Source organism: Thunnus thynnus, chromosome 20, assembly GCF_963924715.1.
Source record: "Thunnus thynnus chromosome 20, fThuThy2.1, whole genome shotgun sequence".
Taxonomy (NCBI): domain Eukaryota; kingdom Metazoa; phylum Chordata; class Actinopteri; order Scombriformes; family Scombridae; genus Thunnus; species Thunnus thynnus.
In genome coordinates this window covers 16,368,187-16,385,837 of record NC_089536.1, presented here as the reverse complement: position 1 = coordinate 16,385,837, position 17,651 = coordinate 16,368,187, and the positions used below count along the sequence as shown (strand labels likewise).

The 17,651-nt window shown below is 37.8% G+C and overlaps 1 protein-coding gene across 8 annotated transcripts in view; it reads right to left on the bottom strand.

Moving 5' to 3' along the window:
* The window catches only part of mybpc2b (myosin binding protein Cb), a 27,412-nt gene extending 9,761 nt beyond the window's left edge, over positions 1 to 17,651 (bottom strand). Inside the window, exons 1-16 of one of the 8 annotated variants that reach the window (XM_067577057.1) lie at positions 17,563 to 17,651; positions 17,257 to 17,455; positions 10,243 to 10,266; positions 10,108 to 10,131; positions 9,219 to 9,242; positions 9,059 to 9,079; positions 4,245 to 4,265; positions 2,640 to 2,708; positions 2,339 to 2,487; positions 2,111 to 2,228; positions 1,958 to 2,006; positions 1,685 to 1,744; positions 1,383 to 1,552; positions 1,070 to 1,202; positions 404 to 528; positions 154 to 259 (exon numbers count right to left, since the gene is read on the bottom strand). In XM_067577057.1, coding sequence (XP_067433158.1) covers positions 154 to 259; positions 404 to 528; positions 1,070 to 1,202; positions 1,383 to 1,552; positions 1,685 to 1,744; positions 1,958 to 2,006; positions 2,111 to 2,228; positions 2,339 to 2,487; positions 2,640 to 2,708; positions 4,245 to 4,265; positions 9,059 to 9,079; positions 9,219 to 9,242; positions 10,108 to 10,131; positions 10,243 to 10,266; positions 17,257 to 17,296 — 1,133 coding nt within the window. In that variant the 5' untranslated portion in view covers positions 17,297 to 17,455; positions 17,563 to 17,651. Of the gene's footprint in view, positions 1 to 153; positions 260 to 403; positions 529 to 1,069; positions 1,203 to 1,382; positions 1,553 to 1,684; positions 1,745 to 1,957; positions 2,007 to 2,110; positions 2,229 to 2,338; positions 2,488 to 2,639; positions 2,709 to 4,244; positions 4,266 to 9,058; positions 9,080 to 9,218; positions 9,243 to 10,107; positions 10,132 to 10,242; positions 10,267 to 10,813; positions 10,832 to 17,256; positions 17,462 to 17,562 lie in introns of those variants that run through there. The other 7 variants (XM_067577049.1, XM_067577050.1, XM_067577052.1 and 4 more) reach the window with 7 other exon arrangements.

Here is a 17,651-nt window from a genome sequence, read left to right as displayed (position 1 = left end):
ACAATCCACTATGGAAACATGTTTTACTAATATATATTTCTCTATAAGATATTCAGCTTTTAAAAGTAACTAAAGGATCAAAATTCACAGAGGTGATGCTCGATTCAAGCTTGATTGAGGCTATACTGCAAAATTACTGCAACATATACTAACCACATGACATGGGCGCCCTCCTCCGAAACCTCAATCTCAAACTCCACTCTTTCTCCCACGACCACGTGGTAGTCATCCATCAGCTTGGTGATGGTCACAGGGGGCTCTGGATGGAGCAGAGAGAGATGTTGAAATTTATTCTCATGCCATAAGGGCTACAAAATAACATTGATTATAACTTTTCTTTGTCATGTCAGACTGAGGAAGCACTGCTGCTAAATGGATAAAAAAAAAAGAAGAGATGGTGTACCTTTGACAAACACCTCTGTGAAACTCTTGTCCTCGCCAACCACACATTCATATGCAGCATCATCAGCCAGGTTTGACTTCATGATGGTAAGCGTTCTGACGTTCCCATTTGCCTCCATGATATACCTTGAAAAATATCAGACAGATTACAGGTCAAACCATGACTGTTTTTTGTATAAATGTCTTTCAAATAATCTATCTATATATCTAAGAAAAAAATGATTAAAGAAAAAATTTAAATTTTGTTTAACAGACCCAGTTTATGCATTTCAGTTTTCACCATTTTTATCACATTAAGGCCTTTAAATGTAGAAAATAGAGGTCTTTGTCCTGGGGGTGTATCTGTATTGCTCTACATGAGGCATAAGATGTCTTGGCAGTACGACTTGCTTAGCCCTCTGGGAGGCTCCTTATGACAGCCTAAAAATAAAACGTGTTGATGGCAGCTTCGTTCCAAAGTATGACTTTGTGGCACAGATAATTTTAGCTGGATATTTTTAAAACACTGCCCATCAAGTCCATCTGAGCTTGATGATTAATATGATACAGTCTAATTCTTCTGTCTAATTGCATGAAGCTTAGCGCGGTGAAAAAGGACACTAAAAAAGGTCTGTGTAAACCATTAATAATGCTGTGTGTGTATGTGTATTTGCTTTTATGTGTGTACTTGGCTGAGGGTTTGATCTCCTGGCCGTTCTTCAACCATTTGACCGGGACCATGGGATCAACCACCTCACACGACAGAACAATCTTCTTGCCCTTGTCCACTGAGTAGCAAGAATCGAGCTTCTTCAGGAAAGCTGGTGTTGCAGACAGTAAGGGAAAGATTCAGAATGAATCGATCATGAGATCAGTTTCATGTTGTCCATCTCCTCGCTTGTTTCTCATCACTGGCACTGCTGTCCTTATTCATTTCCTTCATACTTCAAATGCGCATTTACTTCTTCTCCTCCCTTCACATCTCGCTTGACCCAACTTACCCTCGGTATGCTTGGGCTCGACAGTCTTCATCTTTTTCAGACGTTTCAGCATGCCCCTCAGGTCAGTGATGCCATACTCAAAGGCGATTTTCTCATACTCGCTCGGATGGGCAGACTTAAGCAATTCCCATACATCTATCTTTTCTTCCTCTTTTACAGGCTTCTTCTTCCTGTCAATCATGGAAAGGGGATATGTATGCAATCGGGACTCGAAAGCCAAAAAGGGGTCTTTAAAAAGAAAAAAATACAGTGTAATTGAGTGCTTGACAATTTTGCAAACCAAATAACACTCAGCTTCTCACTTCTTAGTGGCTTTCAGCAGAGCGCTGAAATCCAGCTCTCCCTCGTCCTCTCCAGCATCCCTGTGTGTGTGGAAACATAAATATACAAAGTATACAGTAACCAAGAACTGGCATATCTTTTTTCTCTTCTGTCATGTGCTGAAGGACACATTCACACACACACAAAAACACTGCACTGGAAAACGTTATATATAGTATCCGTATACATTTTCCCCCTTGTGTATTTGAACACTTGCGCGCACATTACTGAAATGCAAACCCCAATGCACTCACGCTCGCTTGAAGGCAGACAAAATATCTGTCTGCTCCTCCTGGTGTGCAGCTGAAATGAGAGAAGTTGCAGAGAACGCATATTAGGGCTGGGTCAGATCAAAACATCAGCGCATGTGGCAGCCTCGGTATAGGCTAGTGTCCATTTTCACTCACCTTCAACAGCGATCTCAAAGGTGGAGCTGTCACACTTGTCTTTGGAAGTCACCTCGCATCTGTAGCCCCCAGCATCTCCAGGGACCACTTTGATGATCTTCATCTCATAAGTATAGACCTTGGGGTGGGGATAATAATTATTAATCACTTCTTAGTTATCTCTAGTTATGAACAGTTGTGGATCAGATCACACAGTACATACATTTGATGCCTCTGTCTTACACACACCTTAGTATTCCTGTCATATGTTTCTTTGAACTGCATATGTTTCCCAGCCTTGCTGCCAAGGTCCAGCCACTTTCCCTTCAGCCATTTCATGACAGGTTTCCTCACCAGTTTGCTTGAGTCAACCTTGGCTGTGAAAGTGATATCCGTTCCTGCCGTTCACAAACAACAATCAGTATGTTTGTACCATTAACCACAGACCCAAAACATACTGTATGTTTAATCATGCTACGCTGTTTGGATTGCAACAGTTTCCTTTCTGCCTTGAAAATGATTCATCTATGCATCCATTTGTGTGTCTAACCTGCGACAGCGACTATACTATCTGGTGGCTTCTCCACAAAGAGCCCGGTGAGCTCAGTGGACAGCACCTCTGAAAAGGAGGAGAAAGAAGTTAGTGTACTAGTTTACACAACACCACCACTGAAAAATGAAAAAAAGACATACAAGAGCCCATAAATGGCAACATCCAGTGTGCAACATACCAAAGTGCAAAGGACAAAGTGAAATGCTTGGACATTTTTATAAACAACACCAAAAATACTGGAATCACACCTGCATACACATGTAACAATTCAACCATGAAACTATAAACCAACAACATTTGATTCAAAGGACTAAAAAAAAAAAAAAAATCACAAGTTAACAATTCTGCAAACGTGTACAACATATTGACAAAAAAGCAATTTTGCAGCTCTAGCATTAACTTGTCATAAAAAGTGTTGAATTAAATCTCGTAACCATGTAAAATGAGCATTTTTCAAAAGCTACAGTATATCAGTACTGCATATCAAGTCACAGTACTGCTATTGGCAACAGGACACTTACTGTGCTGTACTTTATGATGTTGACAATAATGTGTTAGATTGGCCAGAAATATTATTTTCTCTTATTCCGTATTCTTATTTGTCAGTAATGCAGCAATGGTCTTTGTCCCAGTCATAACAGATAAAATACCTCGTTTCCATGTTAGATTATTAATTGATTTAATAATGCAGTAGCTTCAGAAAGGCTAAATAACAACAACATAAGGCTACTGTTTCAAAAATCAAAGAATACATTTATTAATAAGAGCACTTAAATAAGAATGCAGCACTAGCAGAGCACTCAGTATTTCTTTAATTTATGAATGATTGTCTCTCTCTCCCTCTCTCGTTGACTGTCCCTTCACTTCCCTGTCGTTTCCCTTCTCTATGTGGTTTGCAACAATGGGTGAAAAATGGAATTGAGGCCGAAAGTTCATGTCCATGGTTCTGAAACAATGGCTAAGCAAGAGTCACATGTATCTCGGCCAATAATTTTGTTGTTTTTGCTTTTTTTCTATAGATACATAAACTTAAACAGAGGGTGCAAAAAATACAACTGACCCCTTGTGGCATCAGGTCCAGTATAACAATACAACAACAAAAAACGAAGTCATCTGAACAGTGAAGCACTCCATGCGCTCAAAACACATACAAGGACAAGAGAGTGTTTAATGTATTCAGGCAAAAGGTCCAGTGATATATAATCACTTCAGCAAAGTATCAGTCCCAATTAGAAAGTGGTGCTCCAGAATGTGCTAATGACTGTGCTAAGTATAAAATTTCTACTGTAGTAAGAGCACCTGTTGACCTCCATACATCCGCACTGTCTACCCATATCAAAGATTTAGCGCCAGAGGTACAAATCTATAAACAATGCACATTTGGAATCAGTTTTATATATTTAAATTAATTAATTAATTGATTAAATTTCGATCTCACTAACGCACAGCCTTAAAGCATATACCAACCAATCAGAAATATAACATATTCAATGATCATGATATTTAACAACACATGGGATGCATACATTGACATTTCATAACATCAAATATGCATGCAGTGGAAAGTCACAGTCCTGCACTGGGCCTTCAGCTCGCTCTTACCCTCCTCTTCAGGGTGTTCAGCTGAGAAAAACAAACATCCCCGTTTAACATATGGAAGTATAACAATTTGCTGTTATACTTAACCATAAGTTAGCGTAAACTCGTGAGGTAAAACAAGACCAGTGAACAACAATTACAGAATTATTATTATTAATACACAACACAGTGAAGTGCAATCAAAAGAGAATTTGTACTCATGGAGGTAAGATCATGGCTGTTATCAATCAAAACACAAAGTAATCAAATGTGTTGATTACTGCTCTTTTAATCACCAATCTTGAGATAAATTATTATTTGAAATGACCTTGATTACTTATTTTGGACTGATTTTGCAAAGCTGCTTGTCACATAAGAGGCAATTACTTTAGAGATACCAGAGTTTATCCACCCCACGCCGTCCAAACAAAACATTGAAGTTTGACTTAAAAGACAATTTGTTTATCATCTTTTTGTTCCAAGCATTGACGTGCTGTGTATATAATATTTTGTACCAAAGTTTGTTGCATTTCTCTCTCAAGATACACTAAGACAAATACAACTCTGGGCAAACTGTACTCGCTTATCTGCTCACTTTGCTCTTAGAACATCCAAAGGGTTTCCAAATTTTTAAAAAATTGGCATTAACTTCCTTCATCATTAGCCATACTGGTGAAAACAGTCTACAATTGGCCAAGTGATGATAATCCCCCCCTACACAGACTATGCCCCCATGGGCAAGGCTTTAAACAGGCTTAGTATGATAAGTACTTCCCACATTCCACTCTAATAGACACACTGACGGCTAACTCAGTGTGGTGCAATACTCTCTCTGGAGTCAGGACTGGGGATCAAACAAAAGGTAAACATGGAAATTAAAAATAAAACCAGTGTACCAGCTACTGTGAGCAAAGGAGCAGTTCCCTTCTACACAGTGTGCATATGATTCTTTATAATTAAAGTGATAAGTGTTTGGATAGTATCTCCTAAGTAGCAACTTAAATTCACAAACTACCACCAGAACTCAACTTTTGAATCCTCAAAATGTTTTTTTAATTCTGTGCATTTGCAGGTGCTGCATACACAGTTAAGTTTCTGAAACAAAATTTTTTGTCTGATCCTAGCCTCTTTTCCAAGTCTGAGGAACTGATAATGCCATTGAGCCTGACATACCATATTTTATTTTGTTTTGTAGCTACAGTACTTAAAGTCTCAAAGCTCTATCCTCTCCAATAGCATTACTGAAAAACACCATTCACTAAAACTGAGGTAAATGGCAGGTGCTTAGTCTTTGCATGAGCCTGTCCACATGGCTATAATTGGATATGAATGGCCTGGCCTCTAAACTAGGCCTCAGCTGTTTACGATTGAGCCTAATTTGCTAACCATGCTACCAACAAACCAAATGTCAGAACTTTTACTAGCTTGCTTGTGGACAGAAAATGGTGGACAACTGCAAGGTGTCTCTCACAAATAAATGTGGAGAAATTGCACTTGCTGATCCTGATTTCTTCTTTCTTCTTCCAGTGTCCATCTAGTCATGCTCTGCCACTGTGCACATCGTCTGAAACATCTGCAGTATATCTATATTGCCTCCCTTTTGGCAACCGTTGCCACAGCAGGAGGAGCTTGCTGCGTCCCACATTCAACGATGGGCATTCATAAAAGGCAAGAAGGAGGATGATATACATTCACAAATACTAAGAAGAGATGATCTGAGGGGCAGAAACTTTCGTAGAATCTGCTGCACAGGACTCGTTCCAGCACGACTTTATGAGGGGGATATCCTGGGCAGTAAACCAAACTTAACATTTAATGACCTTACCCTGGCTGTTTCACCCCTCTCATCCCTCAGCAGGTCATATATTTTATGGCGAGTTACAGATCTGCAGCCAACCTCCCCAAGATAGCAGTCTTGTTGTGGGGACACAAAGCAATATGTCATCCCCTCAAGCCTATCATCTATGCCTTGCCACACTAGCCCAAAAAGGAAGCAGCCAGGACGGACACTTTGGCTATCTTCCTGGCCTACCAGGCCGTGTGTTAGTCACCATTGACCTATTAAGAGCTGAAGAAAGCTACAGACGTCCGCGTAATGTGCACTGCACAGAAGATTCTGAACATCTCAGTTGCTATTACCGCCTCTGATTAACCTCACCCCAATGTCCACGTGAGAAAAAGAAAAGCTTTTTAAAGTCTGCGCTTCCCCCTTAGGCACAGCAAGTACAGGACATTTTCCCATACATCTGAAGGACAGTACAAGGAATTAGCAGCTTTCAGCTCCCTGGAGCACTATCATAACCTTTCTCCACCCAATCTACTCCTAATCAGTCCAGATACAGCAAACACTGAACTCATCACTCTGAGAGTGGTGCCCCTGAAAGACCATGGCAGACAGGACAGCTTTGCAACAGCTCTAGAGTTTCACTTGTAAAACTTGAGCAGTAGTGCAACCCCAAAATTTTTAGATAGTTAACTTATGAATCACACTACACAACGATAGTTCAGTTAGAAGAACATCTCTAGGCCTTTGGGCTTCACATAACGGATGAGATGCAGATTTGTAATTTAGAGGCATCGAGTTTGATGACTTCTTGGATTGCTTAAGCCGCAGTTTCCTAATACAGCATAATATTAAGTTTAGGAGCAACTATTAAAGTTTCATCATGTTAGATGACACTTTGCATGTTAGCAGCAGCTGCCATTGTTCAACGATTGACTTTTAAACATGAACCACAGCTGTGTTTCTACTCTCATTGTTTAAATTGCCAGGGGGACAGAAGCAAACAAGAGCTGGTATCATAGTTTGCAGACGTGATGGGCAGAACTCCTCACATGGAGAAACAAAATCTTCGCCAAAAGAGCATAAACAGCATAATTTGTCAGTGAGGTGTCTGGCAGCACCAATGCTTGCCAGTGGTGAATGACACAACAGGTGAACGAGACAAGGACAACATCACAAACTAAATGGCAAATGAGTCAGCTCTTTTTTTTTCTCTTCGACACAGCCAATGATGTGGTGAGTTGAAGGCCTTATTCTGAGGGCAGCTACTACCGAGTTGCAAGAAGCTGCAAGCTCTGAGAGGGATTTTCATGGGATCTGTAAGATATAAGTGCGGCAAGCAGAGGCTCCCTGCACACTTATATTACATTTTGGATCTTACCAGTAGCTCTGTGGCATATTCCCACAGCAGAGGGGAGACTTTTTTAGTTTTTTAGTTGAGCTTCACTGTGCAAAATGATATATGTGCAGAGTTTGATACTTGAAGGCTGTTTTGAAGGTGGAAAGTTTCTCTGTGCTCTCCGAAAATCTGAGTATAAGGGGTGTACCTACAAGCATGACTTGTGACATCACAACTAGTTTGGAGGCCAATCAGGGTCCAATAGGAAACTTTCCCAGTGTGATGTGTAAATTTGAAGCCTCCAGTACATATACACTGAGAATGGACTTTTCAGTGAAGTAGGAGACATGTTGAGTCCAGTAGTTAAACTTCTGAAATTAAAAAATATTTGCATATTGATAGATTCTGGATTTTTTTAATGAGAGAGAAGGAGTAGATGCCATTTTAAGGATTTAACATGGTAATTCTACCATATCAGACACACATTATTATTCCAAGGAGGGATCTTTAAACATGGTAGCAAATGGGATTTTGGTCTAGCAGCATGATGAACTAAAACTTTAAAACCTTTTGATAAGTGTTACTTTGTCTTTGGTGCAAAAAAGTGTCTCACTAAAGAAGTCCTGCATACAGCTATTAAGTTAGGTTAACTTCCAATTCAAGAAAATTGTCAAAAGCCATTTGAACAATTCCAATTTTTGATACCTCATCGTCAGTCCAAATTGAAGTAGTCAAAAATGATTTCAAATGATAAATAGATCCAGGTTCCACTTAACACTTCATATATTATGTGACATCTTGACCAGCACATAATACCCAACCTATACACAACATGTTGTTACAAACACTCAAACAATACTTTTGGAGGGACAAAAGTAAATAGTGTACAGACACGTCAATATAAACGTCGCTCTTCTCTTACCATCCCCATCATCGTCTGAATCTGTTGCAGACAAGGAAGCAAACTTAACTGAAAGAAAGCAGCTTGGAAGCAAATGCTTGATGTTGCATGACTTGACGTACAGTCACGACAGACACCAGTACACAAATAAAAAAACATAAGTATCATGCGTCGTCACATTTCATAACAATCCAATCTACCTGGCATTCAAAAAAATGACATGTGTAGCGCTACTGCATGCTGAAAATGAACAAATACAGTAAGCACATAAAAAGAACATATAAAAATACATACAGTTTCACAGGAGCCAGAACTTAGCATACAGTATATTTAGGTATACAAAAGTAAATCACAAAACAGACCATGTGGCACATATTGTAAAATCAAACCAAGAGTTCACACATAACATATACTGTACAGAAAATGCCATCAGTTTATTGTCGAAGAAAAACCATAAGGCATTCGAACATGAAATCTGTAATCCTGTTATACATGTCAAAGCAGTCACAGACTAAAGCATTAACATATTATTCAGCATTAATTTGAATAGAGGACATTCATTTTGCATATTAAATAATTTTCATACCCATCAAAAACATGTATTCCAGGGGTTTAACAAAAATACATAAACAAACATTACAGACATCACCTGAGATATATATGACAATTAATACTTAAACATACAAGACTCATGCAGACATTGTCATTTTTCACACAGTGTAGCACATGTATGCACTTGTAGGTGAATACATTTGAGCGATTACATAGACAGACGTATCAAACCAGTACATCCAGTGTACCTCATTCTGCCTTACCTCCTTCTGGGTGTGGTGCATCTACAGAAAATTAATGAAAATTAGCTTGAGTCTCAGTAAATTCTGTAATTATTCACTATTTTTAGCCATAATTGAAGAAGCTGAGAGGGAAGTCAGTAAAAGTAGTGTGTATTATTCCCTGACAATAAGAGGTGCCTACCAAATTCCGCTGGGTGGGGTTCGGCTGAGAAAATAAAAAAAAAATCATGGATAAGTGATTGAAAACAAAGATATGATGAGACCTAGACAACATTACACTTGGAATATAACAAAGACAAAACATCTCCGGATAAACTCAACCATAAAACATCAACAAAGAACACTTGCAAATATTCTTGCACATTTCACATGCCCGCATAGAAATGTAACCCCAAGTCATTGTGAGAAAATGTGCTCACAGATGTGGAAAATGCATCTAGTTGCAGTCAGTCAGTGTACATTAAAAATCCACACAGATGCCTCATCTTATCTGGTTCACACAGATCATTTCTGGACAGTCCATAAGTATACATGCTAAAAACTCAAAATCAACGTAATATCCCTTCAACAACAACAACAGAGAAGAAACAAGAACATTCATTCCCATTAACAACAAAACAAAAACTGATTCACATGATGCTGTCATATACAGAGAGTTTCACTTCACTGATTTATGCCATTAGATCGTCCCAATACAATGAGGCAATAAAGTCACTCGAGTTGTAGTTTCAGCTAATATAAGTGATGCATGCTGTAGGCTAAGAAATGCAAACACGCTGAATCAAAGTGGCATAGTAATTGCATTATCCCCCTCAGCAGCGTCATGTTGTCTCATATGAAGCGATTGATTCTTCTTGACTCTGCAATTGCTCAACTTATTATCTATACCAAAACCACTTGTTCTGTATTATTCAGATAATTACCCTGAGTGATTAGTTCAAATGCATTTTTTCAGTTCAACTCAAACCCATTCAATCTCACATATTAACACCTTGTGAGGGATCAAGCAATCCAAATCAGTCAAAGTCACAAAAAAAAAACAAGAAAAGAAAAATGTCATTGTCCCTCACCATCTTCAGAAGGCTCCTCTGGGGCTAAGATTAGTGGATTTTCGTTAGACATAGCCAATAAAAAGCAATACCATAGTAGCCCAAATGGGAAATATATATTAAAGAACTGAAAATGAAAATGTCATAGTCCCTCACCCTCTTCAGTTGGCTCCTCTGGGGCTAAAATTAGTGGATTTTTGTTAGACACAGCCAATGAAAAGCAAAATCATAGTAGCCTCAATGGGAAACATACATTAAAGACGCTTCATCAGCTTAGAAAATACATTGCATTAGTGTGTAACACTAAAAACCCAGTCCAGTATTACATGACCACAGTCACATATGGCTTGACAACATTTCTTTCATCGCACTGTCTGTCTGCTGTTACATACTGTAATTTGAGGGTAATTGAGCTTCAGTAATCTGATAATTCACAGTATAATATATTCTGAGTGAAAAGGCCCGGGGGTAAAATATAGAACATATACAGTAGCATGCTGCTATATTATGAATAAAATAAAGATGATACAAAATCAGGATAGTTAATGAAGACTTGGTATGTGCAGATAACTCCCTCAGAGGCCAGAGCCTGCGTCTGCTTGACACAGGCAGTTGACAGGATATGCGAGCAAAAGTGAAAATGTGAGAGCTATAATCAAGACACTGTGTGATAATGTGAGGCACACAAAAAGGTCAGTAGGCAAATGCTGTGGTGCAGCTGACTTACCCTCCCCCTTTGGTTTCTCTGAGAAATAGAAAGAGAACAGAAAGACAATTAGAAACATGCATCACATGCAGTATTTGACAGAACTGTAAAAGGAATTTGGGGTCCCTTTTAATGATTTCAACAGATGTTGGATCTTGAACCATATTTTCTTTTTTGATTGCATGCGTTATGGCATTTAAGTGAATGTTTATCTGAAACTGATTGCTTTATATAAAATGGTCATTTCAGGAATGTGGAAAGTATATCTGATTTCATGGGGAAGCCGGTAATCCCGGCCGTAAATCTGAAATATTACCTTTCAGGTAAGAGGATCCATTATATAAAATGGCTGCCTTTGAAATTTCTAGGAAGCTGCATAACATTTGGCACAAATCCTTGAAACTGATATCTTGACCCACACTTAAGTGACTTGAGGATTATTTTGTCACCTGCTTATTTATAAATTTACCATCTTTACTGATTGTAAAGAAAGGCATGTTTTGGTCCAGTTGGAGCTTTAGAGGATGACAGACAGTTAGAGTGTGGAGCACTGTGGGTGTAGTGTAGGCCTAAATCTGGTAAAAGAAAATTTGCAACTGAAATAGAGACATACACCCAACTCCCAGAGTGTCTATCTGGGGGTCACTGCAGTAGCTGGTAAAGGTCAGGGACGGTGTCTTATATCCTCCCTGAAGCCCCTGCCACGTTCTCTTAAGTTGCACACAGTTTCCTTGAATAGTCAGATCAACCTGACCATGCATGCTTCACTGCTCACTTAGGTCCTGTTATTAATTTTTTGCTAGAATAGATGTCATGCAATTGGATTTATTTGGCTGTGACAAAAAAGGATTATCCAAATCTTCATATCTTTTATTTCTTATGTGCATTAGTCTCAAATTGTTTTACTGTTTACATTTTTTATTTGTTATTATCAGCTCGTCAGTCTTCGAATTTGACTTACCTGTACAAAACGTGGTATACAAATAAAATTTGATTGTATGTATTTAATTTCTTTATCTGTTCAGATACAGATACAGATACAGATACAGATACGGAAACCAGACTGGGTTCATCTGGATCCTCATGCAAACAGTTAATATAACAATAGCATTGTGTTTAATGTTATAGCTGCATTTATCCCACCTGGCTTCTTACATAACAGTTAGAATATGTCTCTCAGCTCTAAGTAGTAAAAGCCTCAGAGTTACAAACCTTCTCAGGGCAAAATGAGAAAGTTTGCAGACTTTACAAAGCCGAATGCTACTTACTACACAAACTAAGACTCTGATATAAGTACCTCGTACACCCTGTGCGAGGATTTAACACCTGCATTGAGCATAAATCTACATCAGCATCTGCTAAGTCAATACACTTGGGGTGAGAGTCTTGATCATCTTCAACAAGTTTGTGATAAAGCAGGGTAATGAACTTCTGAACAGCTGTTCCTCACAGTTTAAATGTTCCCCGCAGAGACTGTCAGTGGTTTCACATTTGGGCAATGTTATCAGAGCTGCAGTAGAGGTATAATTAGTGTGATTTTACAAGGTATGCTTGTTGGGTGTAATTGTATAAATAAAAAGAATAGTTATTCAGAAATGTTCTTTTTCTTTTCTTTTCTTCCTTATGTTTGCTTCTTTTATTTCCCTCCTCGTTTAGTTATGTAAGTAGTAATACACACTGTGCAACTTTGTCCTCACTTACCTTAAGTTTATCTCTGGAAGTCTAAAGTTTTGAGTATATGTTGTTGTTTGTACTGTGTTGGTCATGGTCAATTTAGGTACTGCAGGTTCTCACCTCACTGTTTACCTCTCCATGTTTACCACTGACAGCTTGATTTATTGTGTGTGTGTGTGTGTAATGACCCAGACATTAAGACAGTTGAGTGACCTGACCTTTTCAAACATCTGATGATCTCTGGGTGACCCTAGACAACATCAAACAAAGTTTATGACGATATCTCAGCAACACATATTTTAATGCATGTTGGTTTGGATGTGCTTTATGCACGTATATAAATGTCACTTATATACTTCTATCAGGTTACACATAGTTGTTTGCAGGTTTTTATCACTGCGTGCAACACAGGACAAAACAAAGCAAGTTGAGGGTGTAAAATTTTTTGAAATGATAATTGACTGGATGGATATAGAAACTTCTCAAGGGACAAATTATGTTAGCTTACAGGAGCTAAAACAGCCCATTTCAGACAGAGGCTGAACTGAGGGGCTGCATTAAGAGCCAGTATAAGATAAATAAGGAGGGTTTTTTTTACCTGTAAAGCCCCAGATTCAATATATAGACCTGTAAATGTGCATATGTCCCATTTAAAGGTTTAATGTTTACTTGCTGGTATAAATTGATGAGATTTTCAGAGATATTAATTAAAACATAATATTTATAGGCAATATTGTCTCTGTTTTTAATAAAGACAATATTATGCTCACTTGTGGGCTATTTCTTGCCTGGAACAAAGTACAGCTCTAACACAGTAATTTGGTTAAGGCTACATCCTTGTAAAATGTGTAATATCTCAGAAAATAATGCTTATTTAAAATTATCATCTTAACCATCTTAAAATCTATTTAATGACAACAGAAAGCTGCAGAGAAGCTCATATTTAGTGCAGCATGTAAGATGAGAAAACAGAACACTTTGTCTTTATGTATTTATATCATTTAAATTATATGATTTTTTAAATCTCATTAAATTAAAGTATGTTCACACACATAGTTAATAGGTAAGAGTTCCAGGTAGAAAACTAACATTTTATGTGTTTCTTACTCAATCTTGATCCAAAAAGATTATTATTATTAAAATTATTATTATTTAAAAAGCATTAAAAGACCTGTCAATCATTTTGGGAGTGACAGCAGGTTCCTATGCTGTGTTGCTGTTATTCCATTGTGCTTTTCTGTATTCAATTTGATCACAGATTGCACCTTTAAAAGTTCATGTGATTAAGAAGATACTGTTGATCCTCCAATAGAAGATCAATCATTTCGATATTTCATGTCATGGTTTTTTAGTATACTGACGAAGATAAACAGCAAGGGGGACTGGCAGAACTTCACAGAGCAGTTTCAGTTAGACTTCCCCTTATAGTGTTTCATCAAGTCACAAAGATGAAAGGAATTATGATCGTGAATCATACCATCGCTTCCAACCACTGACTACTAAACTGTCATGCAATTGATTGAATACATATGAGCTACATCACATTCAGGAGGGAGCGTCAGGCCTGCTGACCAAGAGGGAACTTTCTGGATGAAAGTGACAGATTGCATAATGATTTATCTCAGTTGGGGCTGCAATAGAGGTTACAGCAAAACCTGATACGCCAGGGTGTGTGAAACTCTATGAACTTATGAGGAGGAAAAAAACAAAGTGGAAAAGGTCAAGGAGTATTTTTAGCTGTTTGCTGGGGGCAGGAGCTGGCCGCTAAGTGAAGCACCAGAGAAAATGTTTCAGCCAGTGGTGGAAAGTAACTAAGTACATTTACTCAAGTACTGTGCTTAAGTACAATTTTGAGGTACTTGTATTTTACTGGAGTATTTAAATTATATGCTACTTTATACTTCCACTCCACTACATTTCAGAGAGAAATATTGTACTTTCTACTCCACTACATTTATTTGACAGCTTTAGTTACCTTTCAGATGAAGATTTGACACAATGGATAATATAACAAGCTTTTAACATACAACACATTGTTAAAGATGAAACCAGTGGTTTCAAACTTTCTGGCTTTTGATGTCTTACAAAAAGCAATGTGTAGTTGGGGTCACATTTCAGATGTCTATGAGTTGTTAACAGCTCCACCAAATAGTGATTTTTCCCTCTAAACTTCTCACATGGTTTCATTTCAATTAATGTTCAAATGATCCAATATTTCACCAAAAATCAAAGATTAGAGAAAAAGTCCAAAAACTGAAAACAGATTTGTGTATCAGAACTTTGTTTTTTCTTCTTTCCTCTCCCATCAATCATCTCATGACCCCTCAGATTTATCTGTTGACCTTTTAAGCTAGCTAACTGTATATCAAGTTGTTCAAACTAGCTCCACCTCCAGCAGCTACAACAGTAACACACTGCTTACACACTGACGCTTCAGTATTAATAATCTAATGATGTCATGTATAATAATATATCAGTCAGAGGGACCAAACCACTACTTTTACTACCATACTTTAACTACATCAAGCTGATAATACTTGTGTACTTTTACTTAAGTAGGATTTTTCATGCAGGACTTTTATTTGTAATGGAGTATTTTTACATTGCTATATTGATACTTTTACTTAAGTAAAGGATCTGAGTAATTCTTCCACCACTGACTGGTTTCAGCTCATCTTGCATGTAAAAACTGAATTGCATAAGCGGTGTTATAGTATAAGTCAGGGGCTGAAACATAGTCCTCTCTCACAGTATTGCATAGGACATATTAGTCATTCAGCTGTTCAGATTTTTTGTATTCGAATATCACAATTAGTATTTCTATGAAAAATCTTAAGGTATAAATTAAACAGCAGTTGGATATTTGATCCCCAAAACTTTGAAGCTGAGTTTGACTTTGATTGACAGAGCAGTGGTGGGTGTTGCAGACATACTGTAAGCAAAGTGGAATTGTATCCACTTTGCATGGATAAATTCTGTTGCTGTATATGGTGAATAAAAATAGAGCCTGGTTGTGTTGCTGGGCTAAAAATAAAAAGGGCTTAGATCAAGATAGGCAGGTACAGATAAAAATAATTAAAATAGGAGAAATGTGCTAACAAGTCCAGCAAATCCCATTACATTCACTATCACTGCCCAGTGTAGAAATTACATAGAGGTCCGAAGGTCCGAAAGGCTCAACACTCTTCCCACAATCTTGGCCAATAAAACTCAAGTCCTCTAACAGACTCATCCTCTGTGACAGTCTCTTATCTTAGCTTTCTGTCAGTTCAGTGATTTAGAACCACATCAGGTCAAAGTGGAGGACAGATGGCTCACCAGAGGTGAAGGACAGAAGACAAGTATTTATGAGAGGGTGGCATTCATCTGAAGATGCCAAGTATAACATTTTATAGGTGGAAAATGTATTTTAAAGACTACCGTTTTTGTCTTAAAAAGGAAAATACAAACATCTTTAAATTTACAAAAAATACTATGAAGCTTCTCCCAGTGTTTTCTGTTTTATTACCAATATAGTGAATTCTACATTTCTATTAGAATACAGATTTAATTGTTTTTGATATTTGATTGATAGATTGTAATTGTTTACATTCAGAAGGACACTTTCATGTGGAAAATTCAGGAAAAATAAAGAATGTGAATGATTTAAACCAAAATAACACAATAAAACATTAAAAGTGACTACGCTATTCTTTTTTTAAACTACTGTAAAGAACAGGAAGTCAGTTAGTTACAGTAGTGAGCATGAAACAGAAGCCGGCCTTCCATACAGCACACACCTATAGTATAGTACACATATAGCCGACAGCATGATTTACCTACGAATCTGCTGTAGTTACTTTGCTGCAACTGTTTCTGAACGCTTCCCAGTTGAGTCAATAAGATGACACTCTCTGGGCTGATGTCATTAACATACTGACCCCAGATGAGGTCATAGCAGCTGGCTATGTGCTTATTTACGGCCTTTCAAATCATCTTTATGGACAGATAACAGTGGGGAGGCAAAGAAGAAAAAAGCTTGTCTTCATGAGATGCCAAATCTGGTTAGCAACTGTAATTTCAGCAACAATTATGAGTCAGTATGAGCATGGGCCAAGAATGAACAGCCTTATCAGAAATATGTGTTAACATTTATTGGGATCATGTTTTAAAGTATTTATTCTTATTAAAGATTCTGATAATGGTTATTTTTATACCAACAGTGGTAAAAAAAAAAAAAAATTATATCACTGCATTATTGCATTTTGTATGTTGTATGTTCCAACTTTTTTAACACTGTAACTATAAATATTATTTCTGCTCCTTAATGAGGAAGAAGTGAAGCTGTCATCAGAATAAAACTGAACACATGCATTTCAGTTACAGGGATCGATGAAGTCACCTGATAAATTTTGTAGTCCTCAGTTGAAAACACCTTTGCAGTTAACAACTACTGTGGGTCACACGGGGTTTATCTTGTGACTCTGACTCATTACTGCTCTCCAAGACTGAACATTAAACCAATCCACTTTCATATCTGCCAGATTTTATCATCTGTTTTGTATCTTATGCCATAACAGCAGGCATCACACAATTTCCCATCTCATCTCCTCTTCAAAACCATATTTAATTATAATTGTAATTAAACCATTTCTTAAATCATCAGTCTTTCCTTATCATATATTACATAACAAATTAATCTTAGTCATATACCAAAATATAATAATCACCCACAAAATCAGGCTACCCAAATTCAAGCATCAACATTGCCACTGAAACTCCAGACTAATTTCAATGAATTATTCTTTCACAGAAAAGTATATGCATACCTGCAGGGACTGGCTCAGGCATGGTTATTCCTGTTTCTTCTCTTTGCTGCTGGAAGACTGAGGGCTCGTGGTGCTTATTCCTTTTATTTCTCCCCCTCTCTCTGTTATTCAAAGCTCTCCTGGCACTCAAGTCACCCACACCCTCCAGTGAGCGAGGAGCACAGGAGAGACTGACGACACCCTTGAGGAGTTCAAGAAGAGAGGCACCAAGAGTGAGAGCGTGATAAGGTGGAGAGACAAGAGGGTGATGTGGTGAGATTTATGATGAGATTAATGGACTGACTAAACCTGTTGAGCTCTACTGCTTGGTGGAGAAATACAGAATACACTGAGAGGACCAACAACTGTCCTGATTGTTGACACTGTATCCAGCTCAA